Source organism: Agelaius tricolor, unplaced genomic scaffold (assembly GCF_023055355.1).
Source record: "Agelaius tricolor isolate 1412-34295 unplaced genomic scaffold, bAgeTri1.0.p SCAF_7, whole genome shotgun sequence".
Classification (NCBI taxonomy): Eukaryota; Metazoa; Chordata; class Aves; order Passeriformes; family Icteridae; genus Agelaius; species Agelaius tricolor.
In genome coordinates this window covers 15670172-15683171 of record NW_027269267.1, presented here as the reverse complement: position 1 = coordinate 15683171, position 13000 = coordinate 15670172, and the positions used below count along the sequence as shown (strand labels likewise).

General features: G+C 35.5%; 1 protein-coding gene across 5 annotated transcripts in view; it reads right to left on the bottom strand.

The window, feature by feature from the left end:
* The window catches only part of RPS6KA3 (ribosomal protein S6 kinase A3), a 74109-nt gene that overhangs the window by 44105 nt on the left and 17004 nt on the right, over positions 1 to 13000 (bottom strand). For 2 of the 5 annotated variants that reach the window (XM_071430409.1, XM_071430413.1), the window contains 2 exons: positions 8739 to 8806; positions 8425 to 8583 (listed from right to left, as the gene is read on the bottom strand). The exons of 2 other annotated variants lie outside the window; for them this stretch is intronic. In XM_071430409.1, coding sequence (XP_071286510.1) covers positions 8425 to 8583; positions 8739 to 8806 — 227 coding nt within the window. The remainder of the gene's footprint in view (positions 1 to 8424; positions 8584 to 8738; positions 8807 to 13000) is intronic. One more of the 5 variants, XM_071430410.1, reaches the window with a different exon arrangement.

Below are 13000 nucleotides of genomic sequence, written 5' to 3'. Positions count from 1 at the left end.
ATGTTTGTTATTTTAACCTAAACAGTGTTCTGAAAATGCAGTTAAAAATACAAAAGCTAAGGCTTTTATAGAAACACAAATCATATGCAGAGGTAATAAGCCTCACTATCTACCTGAATTAAAATACAAATCTTACACACTGCAGAAAGAGATCTCTATTCTCAACCAACTGCACTAATTACATCAGAATAAAGATGTCATCCTGCAGTAAACTGGAAGAGAAGCCAGCTGTTCCATCTGGTACTGAATTGCTTGATCATTTCTTGGTACCTGGCAAAACCATTTGTCCCATGTGATGAACTGAAAATAAATGAGATACTGGAATACTTGGGTCCTCTGCTCCTTTCTTCCATTCCTTGACAGTTTTCACACAACTACAGACAGTCAACTCACCAGCTGCAATGGTGGGGTCTTCCTTCCAGTTACAATTATACCCAACTGCCTACATTTTATTTCTGTTATTTATAAGCTTGGAAAGCTCCCATTTCTCAAGCATTATACTGCAGCAGGGTCTAAATAAAAGTCTCAAGACATGATTGCCTCTTCCAGACACACAGCTCTCTCAAGGCCTTCCTCACATTAGAAAGTTGCACTGCCTCAGAAAGCCATTTAAAAAAATCCCCAAAACAACCATGTGTGTCAACTTTTAAGTGGTTGCTACTGGCTTCCACTACAGTGAAACTAAATATAGAATACAAGGAAACAAACAGAAGGTAACATTACTCTGAGTTTACTTAACAATGTAATAGTGTTAAATGAACACTGGCCTAGAAAGGAAGTGAGTGACAAACAAGTTCAGGTATGAATTTAAAATACAATATTCTAGAACAATTTCCTGTACTGAACTAGTCTATTCCAGGCAGTATCTCCATATAAGTAAGCTTATAGTAATATATTTCACAATATATGCCTGTGCACAAGAACACACAAATACACATAGGAAAGAACATCAAATGGACTGTATGGCACAGACAAATAAAACTGGAATGAAAAACTTTATTAAAAAAAAAAAAAAAGAAGGATTCTGCAACACCAAGGGCAGCTCATTTTTATTATAAATAATCAGCTACAAATTGGAATAGGACACATGCTTGCCAGTAAAACAAAAGGACAGACACCTTCTAGGGAAGCAGTGAAAAACTATTTAATCATTATCAGACTATAAAAATAATAGCCTAATCATGTTGCTGGGAAAAAAACTCCCAATATTTAAGGTACTTAATTAACAATTAAACACTCATTTTACTTCTAGTAATTGAATTTATGTGAATTTCCTTTACCATCACGTTTTAATTCAAAAGTAAATTAACCCTGCTGCAACATAAAATATTTGTATTTGTTTGAGATCTTATTACAGGAACAACTAATAGATAATATGTTAAAAGAAAACCAGACTTCAAATCCTAAAGGAAGTAGAAACAGTCTTACTAGGTATGTATTTCTTAGTAGTAATGAAAAAGCCCAGAAAAGCAAGAGAAAAACATGAGTTTACATAGACTCTTCTGCAACTTACCCTTTGGAATTCTGAATTTTCAATAGGAAACCTGAAAACTGCTCTGTGTAAAGAAGTGGCCCATGCAGAGCTGGATGGCATAAGCTCATCAGTGCAGAACGAGCTGTGTGTTATCTGCAGACCTTTCTCTGAGCAGTACGGTCCAGGGACAGCTGAATAGCTGCTCTAGGACTACTAAACTGGGCTCTGAACTGGTATTTAGGAGAACTACCAGTAAAATCCACAATACCGTTACGACACTCATTAGTGTTTAAATAGTAAACATTAAAAAAAATGGAAGCATTCTTAGTCTGCAAATTTTACATTAAAAAGACAGAGAAATAATCAACTAAAGATTAAAATAATTTTTAAAAATATATAAGTGTATGCTGCAATATTGGTAAAATTATTCACAAGGAAATACTCCAAATCATCCTATTAGGCAGCACAGGATCAGATCTGTGCTCTCACTCATAGCAGGAAAAGGAAAGCCATTCAGAATAACGAATATTAGCACATCCAAACATCATAGGAGTCTCACTGCACCTAAAATTCTCAGCCTCAGCTTCCTGAAAAAAATGCATAAGCAAAGTGTGAACTTGCATGATGAAAGTGCTTGGCAAAGAAATTTCAAAATACTGGGGCAGAAATAGGAAATTCAGCAAGAATTTACTCTTAAAGAGGTGTAAGAACTAGATGTGAATTACCTTAAACACAACATCAAAGAATAAACTGCTATGTTACGTATGGAACATGTACTTTGAAAAGGTATTTCTGGAAGCCAAATTTCTTCTTTTCTAGATACTGAAAATTACAGTATGAGTAGAAATATTTTAAGCACTTTAATCTTAATGACAACATATTTTAGATAACAGTTGTTAAAAAATGATTTGTTCATCAGCTTCACAATGAAGGACAAAGACTTAAGTATATACTTTTCAATATACTGAAAGTATAAATTAAAATTATGATATGCATATATTATTCCAAAGGACAAATGCAGCAGCTACCTAAAAATGGACCAGTGTATTTATATGTACCCTACACAGAGGCAACATTTAAGGGGTGTAAAGTCATGAAGTGACATAGAATTGGAAAGGTGAGAAATAAAAAAGTACAGGGAAACATTTACAGCTTAAGGCATTCAAACATTAAAGTCAATAGCACGTGACTCTAAAAGTAAACTGGACCCATCCTGAACAGAAAGAGTGACTGCATAGTCTCTGCTGTCCGCTTCAGTGAAATGAAACTAAATAGAAAGCTGACTGAAAGCAAGATACCCAAAAACTAAGATTCCTAACAAAGACAAGCATGCACAACAAGACTGGGGGGTTGGAAGGGTCCAGGAAGATTTTATCTGATTCTGTAACTGTGGGATTTAAAAAAAAAAAATCAAATTAAAAAAAATCTTTTTGACTAACTATGCAAAGAGCAACAAAAAACCCGTGAGGTTTAATTTTTTTACCATACCAAGAGCAAAGATAGGTATGTGCAGTACATGCCACAAGTACCTATAGATTAAGGCTTTTTGAAAGAACATTCTAATTATTTTTAACATGTTGAACACTTTGAAAGGATTGGCATTACTTTTTAAATTATTCTGAGGCTGTTATTGTGGAAAATGGATGTTCTTATTTGATGAAAAAACGGAGTAACAGCAGCTAAAGGCTAAAGAAAATAAATGACTCCTTCACCATACCAGAGTTCTACCTTGAACAAATTCAGGAACAGATTTCTGAGAAAGTGCTCTTTATAAAAGGTTGATTAAGAAAATCCCTAAGTCATTATTGACATGAGACATGTGATGAATAACTATCCTGAGTCCTTTGCATCAGGAAGGGGATATTGGAGATAACACAGAACATCTGCACGCTGTTACAAGAAGGGACCCACAAGAACTGAGTGCAAATCAAGGCTGGCTGCACGTTCACCTTCCCATGAAAGGAGCACTACCCAGATGAAGGTGAAAATCTCCTCAGAAGTGCAGTAAATTTCAGCTGGCAGATGACTAAATACTGATCAAAAAGTTTCCCCTCTGCACACACAGTTCTTGGCTTTACAAAATATAGCAAGAAACACAGCACCAAACTTGTAACATCAGAATAAAAGGTTTCATGGTTGAAAAAAGTAAAAGGCCACAGACCAACCCCTTCTGCAGCTAACAGAGATGGAAGTTATGAAATAAAGGACATAAGAAATGAACAAGAACAAACTATTAACCTCACACTCATTTTAAATAAAATCTCTAAATTTTACAACACAATTTCTGGACAGAAAGAAACCCCTCTGTCATATCTTTGCTTTTAGAACTGAGAAAAAACTTGACTAGCAGGACTTTTACATAAACTGCCACCTTCCAATAACAAACACACATCAGTAGGATAGATGTGCTATACATACTCCAGTTCATAAAAACCCAGTGGGAAGGAAATCTGACACATGCAAAAAATCCTTGGATGGGTTCAGTAATCATAGAAGTTCTTCCCAGACATCAAACATTGTTGACATGCTGACCAAAATCTGTAAAAATTAGGTTAAGGCTTTGACTTAACAAAAACATCAGATAAGAAGATTAACAAATTTTAATCTCAAGAAATAATTAAAACCTTTATAATAGCTAAGCCATCTTAAGCAACTGCTGGAGAAATTAATTTAAATACTGATAATCCTGGTTCCAGCATTATCCAGGTTTCACCTTTACCTGTTAATTCTGTACTGCCTTACAGAGTAAAGAAGGTACAAAACAGAACCATCTTTGACATACAATTCCATACAGACATAAGTTATCTTAGTTATGATTTAATTTGCTTCTTAAAGACTTGTTCAGATTTCTCACCATAAAGTGATTTTCTAGCTCGTGTTCTTGTAAAGTCTTCACTGACTTTTTTATTTTTACTACTTGATTGTTCATGTTATTATGGAAGCCTCTGCATCACTGATTTCTGCTGCACATAGAGCAATAATCCCCACGCTTCCAGCCACAATCCTCCTGCCTCAACCTGCAGTGACCACAGCTGCTGAGGGACCAGCCCTGGGGCTGTGCTCAATGGGTACTGAGAGCCCTTCCAAGAGTCACTGTCTGACAAAACCAAGTCACTCCCCCAAACTGGGCATTTTTTTTCTAAATACACCATTTACCACTTAACTGTGCCAATATTGTGACTTTAACATTTCTTTTAAACAGACCCTATGAATACATTAAAAAATGTTGGTGGATCCATCAGAAACCCTTTAGGGAACTATTTAATGAATATGTTCTGCTTAAAATCACATACTACAGTATTTTTTGTATCTATCTTATATGGGGATAATTTACACAAGAGAAACAGCCAGAATCACCATTAGGAAGGATCACAGTTCTGGAACTTCAACTTTGATGGTCAGGAATCAGAATAAGAGAAAAAAGAAATCCTTTTTGATAGCTTTGATCATAACAATTAAGTCAAAACCATTTTGCCAATATTGGCGAACACCTCCCTCAAACATCAGCTATTTTTCAAGATAAGACCTAAATCAGTGTATCAAAAAAGCAATCCAAATGTGCAGCAGCCAAGATACTGCTTTTATAATTTTTCATTTGTTAGTATTGATTATGTAGCAACATAGATTATTTCCATTTTCATTACAGAAGTAGCAGCTTTGCTTTCGCCCCTCTTAATCTCTTTTCAGGAATGTTTTGCTTCCTTTAGACAAATGCACTTTCCTGAAGCACATGTACATTTAGTACAAGCTAAGATAAGGCTGAAAACAGAAAAATGGATTCCCCAGCAATTTACTTCCCACTGCTCCAACAATGGCTATAGGCTGCCTTTTACTACTTTGCTAGCCTTCACTGTACTGCTAAGAGCTCTGCTGCACATGGCTGTGTTTGTCTGTCACAGGCATCATAATGTTGATCCCCACAATCAAATAAACTATTTCTGAAGTACTGACTGATATTAAACCTTGGTGCTGAAGTTACATAAAGCAGTTATGTCCTGTAAGGACAGTAAGCTTATTGGATATCAAGTGATTTTAAAAGGATGACTCAATGTTGGCGCAGTGCCCCAGCTCATATACAGAACTTCCTTTTCCTCCCCTCCCTCGAGTCAGGAAGTCTCCTAGATACATTTTTACTTTCCCAACTTGTTATGAACATAGGATGAATTTTCAGCATTATTTACAGAAATTAAAGCCTCCTTTTGAGTTATACTTTTAGAAGTAATAAAGAGCAACAAACTGAAAACCAATTACTTTTACCTCTTTAACTAGAGCTTATAGAAATCTTCATTAAGGTAAAAATGGGAGTTAAAAATGTGAAGAGTACATCAGTCTAAGTGTTTTTAAATACCTTAGACGCATTTATATACATTCATACATTCTACACTGTTTAATTCTCCTACCTTCAAATTCAAAACTACCTTAAAATTAAAATTCACATTGCAACAAGTACTTCACAATCTCCCATTACTTTGGTAAGCAGTGTTAGTGAGCTAAATCGTGGTCTAAAAGCCATTCCTTATAACTGTGACTAATATTCAATTTGAGTCAACACAAGTAGCCACTACTTATCCGCTCATACAAAAACAATTGTTCTAAAAAGCTGATTAAAAATCCTGCTTCTGAAGTAGCAATTATTCCAATACAACAAAAAACAAAGCAGTATCATGCATAAAATTAAGTCAAGCTGATCGAAGGATATTCTATGTATGCTGTCTGTTTTACACTACTACCAAAGAAAAGCAAGAGTAGAGCAGATGTTCTAAATGTGGACATCTGAAGTCAGAAACACAGGCATTCACAGTTTATGTCTTTGCTTCTTTTCACAAGATGGACAAACCTACAATTTCAACTAACAGCATATCACTTGTTGCAGACAGCATCTATTGTTTTACCTGACAGAAAATATGATTTCTTAGAGAAAACTTTACTTGTAAATGTTTAGTTTCAGGGTCTGTTTTTTTTTTTTTTAATCCTTAAATTGTTAAGTCTTTCAGGGGAAAACAATTTGTAGAGATAACAAAGAGAAAATTGCATTAATGTATTTATTCCTTAGCCTCTTTCTACTCTTTTTCATTTTTGTCTTTTTCTGCAACAATTTTGAGATCGTAGATGCCTATGTCTGTATTTGTTTCACATAGCCAACTCACAAAATGAAGACTGCAGACCTGGCTACTGGGACAGAACCCCTCCCATTCTTTTGGCTGTAGAGATGAAGCCAGATAGGAGTTTGAAGAATGAATCCTGTCCCAGCGAAACAAGCCAGAGGACAGGTAAGGCCCTATGGACAAATGTGGTTCACCAGGCTGGGAGTGTAATTCTGATAAATGCTTTCTTTCCTTAGAATGAAAACACAAGAGGACAGGACAGGACACTACCCCCTCCTTCCCAAAGGAACTGTGAGCAGTAAGCTGAAGAATTCCTGTAAGCATTTTAAAAGCTCAATGCCACCAAAAGCAGTTTTGCAATGCAGTTCTCTTTTGATCAAGCAGCACAAAATTATCTCATGAACTGAAATGTGCTCATCAGCATTGGAAAAAAATACTCATTGGGTGCAACTTTCATTTCCCAGTAACTCTGATATAAATTTTTTTCCTACTTGGTAAGCACTAACAGAGAATTGCAATTAAAAACTAATTAAAGTTAAAAAGCCCCAAACTATTTAGAAGGAAAAATAATCCTTGAGCATACTCAGCACTAATCTATGAAAACTATGAATCCTGTTTTATTATCATAATTTCCTAAATATATACTCAACTCTACATGGGTTGAAAACCTGTAGTTTGGTCTGCAATAGCTAGCACTTTAAAATCAACAGAATGTTGAAGACAACCTAAGCAGGCTGCTGTAAGTAGATAAAACAATGCCATTATTGGACCAAATTTCTGAGGAATACCTTTCATGTTGCCTGTGGAAAAGAACTATAATTCAGGACTATGAGTTGATAAGTATTTATTTTGTAATGTTTATATTAAAAATTCTCTTGATTATAACCCAATCTATGTTCTATTGTTTTACATTCATGTCTGGTTTTGGTGTTTCACTTGTGGCAAGAAAATTCCATTTCATTTTTTAATATGCATTGCAAAAACTAATATAAATTGTTTAAACCAGTACATGGGCTAGTAGGTGTCTACTGCTTTGAGAAGTTAACAGACCCTCACTTAAGATGTTAAGTCATTACAGAAGAAGGTCATGGGTTTTGGGGTTTTTACCCCCTCACAGAAAAAGTATTTGCAGACCTACAAAAGGAGTGAAAGCTGATTTGACTTCCAATGACAGAATGTTTACATGTAATGTTAAATAGTTTTGAAACAGTGCTTGGCACAATACAATACTCCACTAGTAATTTTTCTCAATGTAAACCAAACTTTTTAATGCTTAAATATATGCCCAACAAGACAAATTACACAAATTAAACATTTGCTATGACAAAATTATCATTTGAAATAACCCTAACACTGTTATGCAAGCATCACTACTCTTCATACCATTTCAGAAGTAAATTTAAAGATATGAATATGCCTGAGTTACTTTAACTATCATCACACAGAGCCATAATTTACAGTTTAAAGCACTATTAGGATGAAACTATTAAAATTACCACTAAGTATTAAAAATACAAAGGATTTTAATAAAACTTGACTCTCAGTGAGAAAACATACAGCTAAGCTCACATTTAACAACCCCACCTCCCCCTAAAATACAAGTTTTACATTATTTACATACAGGTAACAATTTCCTAATAAGGCTAAATTTTATCAGCAGGTACCTTAGAAACTTCTACAACATACAAACATACCACAGACTTTTTTTAAAGGAAATACAAAACACTTTGTATCCAAACAACACTGATCCCTAAGCAGCGAAAGACTAAAACTGCTCTGAAATCCGAAGTATTTACAAAAGTAAAACTTTCCCTGTTATTCTCTTAAATAATAAACTAAGCTCACCCGAACAGAGCGAACACGCAGAGGCAGAAACTTAAACATGACTAAGAAACCATGATGTTTGGATTTTCTGACTGAGCAGGGAAGACCAACCCTGGCGTTTTTGCTGTGACCAGCTGTTCCGGCAATTAGAAAATTTCCTGTCAGGCAAGTCAGACACAGCTGGGGGGTGGGGAGAGAGAAGGGGGAAAAAAAGGTCAAAAAGAAAAGAAAAGAAAAGACATTTAAAAAAAGACACTGATTTCACACACACACACACACATACAGCATTGTGATAAAGGCTGGGCAGCAGTGGTACTCATGCTGCTGATACTTACAGAGATCAGCACAGGAAACTTAAGCAGATTGCCTGATAGCAACAGGCTGTTGCAGATGTTACCGATTCCTGGTTCCCAGAAAAGAACAAAAGAGACCAGCATCTCTTTCAGAAATCACACTACTACACAACATTTCACTGATTAAGCACGATAGCAAGTATTTTAAAGTCCTATATGTGATTACTATATTTTTAAGAATTTAACTTTACAAAATGTTTTAAGATCTCAGATATCATTATCTTATAGACTTCAATGCAGAGAATGCCTAAAGGTTGTTTTTATTTACTAGAATTTAGTTAGAGGATCAAAATGACCTTGTACCTAGTCCTTTGAAATCCTGCACACAGAAAATGCTACACAGATGTTCTAGGCCAAGGCAAACTGCAGAAATATTTAAATTGGATTGCCTGGCTCAGATGTCTGACTTCTGCACCAATATTGTATTGCTCTGTAGAAAGTGAACTTCTTGAAGTAAAAAAAAAAAAAGATCCCTAAGCTTTCTTTCAATGTTTAAAAAGCTCCAGAACCTTCAAATGTTCTAGGAATTAGAATTCAATCTATTTACTGCAAAGAGTAAGAGAGGAAGTTTTTAATTTGATCTCTCTAGATTTACCATGGGAGCTATTTTCCTGAATATTGACACTATCTTTAGCTTTTTTGATAGTTGTTAAAACAAGGAATTGCAAAGTACATGCTCCTTTAGTGGAACAAGATTGTTTTTCAAGTAATAAATAAACAAAGGCAAGTAAAAACCTTTAGTTAAAGGCATATACAAGTATTCAGCTATAAACATATCCAGGTGATTCCGTTTAGTGACTGTGTATCAAAGGAAACATACAGCAAAATACTCTAGTCCTGCTTGCACAAGACATGAAAACAAACCCACCCTGCACACAGCTTCCCTTAACTGGGTTCTAACAAATATCTGGATTACTTCATTTTTTGTTATATTTTAATTCCTTTTCAGAAGACAAAGCCAGTAATTTAAGTGACAGACCACATTGCTATCTCTAGCCCACATCCTGGCTCCCTACAGTATCAGTTTCTAGCTTTTCCTTTAAATTGGGATTACACATCTCCTCACTATGAGCCAAGATCCTCTTGTCCAAATGGAGAGGTGAAATAAAGACCTGACTTTAGCCATATCCCAGAAGTAAAATGGTGCCCTTTTAGTGTTCTCTTGTACTCCTCTAAGTCTTTATTTGTGTCACATCTGCAGGGACGATCTTTTAAACTCTGTGTACTGAATATACACAATTATTATGATAATAAACACAGGCCTTCAGGAACTGCTACTACACAAAGGAGGATTTTGTAACTCAACTGAGGGCTCAGAAGTCCTCAATGCCAATGTGCTTTTTACAGTCCAGAGCGGTACAGCCTTTTGGGAAGCAGTCCTTCCTACAGCAGCAGTAACACAGTATAAAGAATTATTAAACATTAGTCTCAAGATGAACAAAGCTTCTTGAATACAAGAAGCTTATAGCAACACAAGGATTTACAATATTTCATAAATATTATAAAATTACTTGAAGCTTTCCCTTCTTCATTTCAAACTTGTAGTTACTTCCTCCTTCAAAACTGAAATACTTCAAGAACTTAAATTTGCAGTTTAACAGCAATATAGTTATTTGCATTTGAAAAACTTAAAAAAAAAAAAGGGAGACCATTCAAGCTCTCTGCCATTACCTTGCAAAGAATAGATGCAATTACACTAAAAGCAGAGTGACCAGGAATCTTCAAGTCACTAAATTAAACCCTGTTGTACCAGAAAGAGCTAAAGGCAGAAATGGAGAGTAAATGGTAAGAGCAGCTCTAACTACAACATTCCTTAAAGATTAAAAGATACTGTGGGTAAATAATAATTTTCTTATCTTGTGGCTGTAAAGGTAAGAGTGTATTTTGCTGCAGATATGCTGTATCTGCTAAGGGTGATGGGAATAAGGCATTTTAACTGAAACATTTGTACAATTGCTGACTACTGCTTTCCAAAACCATTTATGTGACCTCCCAGAGAAGTACAAAGCACAGTGCTCAGGGGTCAGTGGGGTTACTGCACAACAATAGCTCTCCTATAACTGGCATGAGTCTGGCAGGTGGAAGAAATTTCTTGTGCTCTGGGAGAACACAGCCTGCATGGTTCCCAAAGAGCACCAGCAGCCAACCAGAAACATTAAGAAACAAGCTACACAACTCTGAGCATCTCTCAGAAGAGAGCTTGCCCTTTTAAATATTCCTTCATATACGAAGGAGACAGGTTAGAGGGCAGCAGTCCCCAACAGGGAAGTCTCTGATAAAAAGAAGAAATTGCTTCAGCAAGTTGCTTCCCTAATTTAAAATCTTTGATAAGATTATTGTACTTGTTTATAAGGAGACACAACTGTCTCCAAAACAAAGGGAATGTGGTGAGCCTGTCAGTCACAGTCCTGTCAATTGCAGAACTGCACTTGCACAATGCATTTCCTTTTCCTCCAGTACAGAAACATAAAGTGAGTTCATCTCCCCCCATCCCCTCCTCATTGTTTAAATTGGATGATCTGAGTTTAGGAAAATTAAGAGAAACGCTGTCTAGACTTTCAAGAGAACAGAGCTCACAGACACTACAGAGAGCAGGAGAAATGAAAACTGCCAAGGAACTCTCAAAGCAATAGACAACATTTGGGAATCCATGAATTCTGTTGAATGCTGAAACATTGAATGTAAGTGGAGTCCTTCAGATAAACTGACAATCTCCTATACCCTCAGTTTGAGAAGTGCAACAATGCAGATTAAGTCTTTACAGTGCTAGAAAAGCAAGGCTCTGTAGTACGGATTGCTTTCAATTATTTGCAAAAAACCAAAGGAGCAGTACACATATGGAATGAAAAGCCCTTGTTTGACAAAGGTCAACAGTTGAGGAACAGAGAGATAATTTTTTGAGTTTTCAGAAGCAGAATAATGTACTTTTCTTCATAATAAATACATTTGTATAGCCAAAGAAGCAATATTCTATTAAACAAGGGGTGTGGCAGCTTCCATCTGTCAGTTTACAGGCTTTGCAGGGCTACCATCTGTTTTCTCTCCATGTAACAAGTAAGCAGCTTGACTTTCAACATTGCTTACACTCTCAAATTATTTAAATTTTCTGACCAAGATCCAGAACATACCCTGCAACTAAGACACCAAATGCATAAGAAGTCACTCAGAAAATCCAGTAGAACACATTACTGAAATTTTTGCTGTAATCTTTCCTCAACACCTGATGACATCTTAGGGAAAAAAGTATTCCAGGGCTTACCTTCTTTATATATTAGTTTGATATCTAAGAGTTAACATTTCAGACCAAATGGTCTGCACTGTTTACAAGGATGCTGTAACTTCTTACATGAGGACCTGCAACTTCATTCTCAGAAAGCTAACATGCACCATATCAAAAAGCTGCTAACAAAATTCACGCAAGTTTCAGCAGAGGAGAGTGCCTTGGAAGATAATGAATTTCTAATTTTATTACATTAGACAAAAATGAAGTATTCAGCCTTTTACAAAGCACAGTCTGGTCACTGAGAAGGAAATGACTGGATTAAATTTTTACAGATGTAAATTGCTTGCCTAAAAAAAACCCCTTATTTGTTCCAGAATCAAGTTATTTGATTGTAAAATAAAATTAAATACATGAGTACATATATCTAAGTATATTTAGTAGAATACACTAAAAGTAATGTAAGAATCACGGAATACTTTCAAGTGCAAGTTTAGTATTTGCAACCCAAGCTACAAGTAGCTACACAAGTAGCTGTTTCAGCTAAAAATAAGTATCAGTCTGTAAATAATGAGAAATCCAAAACTTGGATTATGGATTACGAACACCTGTGAATTGAAACATTTCCCTAATGTTTAAGAAATTATAGCTATGTCTTAAAGCCTCTACCACAGAGGCAAGAATTTTAATCAAAAAACTGACAAACATGCACACAGAGAAAATTGGAATGTGAAGGTTGTATCAGCAAAAGTAAAACAAACATCAAAATCAGAAATGTCTTCACTGTCATGTTAACAGATATGACTGTTCTTAAACATGGAAACTGTTACTGATCACCTGAGCAGGAATACCCAACAGAAGTTTGGAGCAGTCCTGAAACAGTGCTTCAACTTGCCAAAAGACAAACAAATGTTTCAGAAACATTGAGTTCTCACTAGTATAGAATATTAGGAATTGAGGCTAAACTGAAAATCAGCTAAAGCCTCTCTGAAATGTTTTAAAATCTAAAAATCGTTCAGTTTAG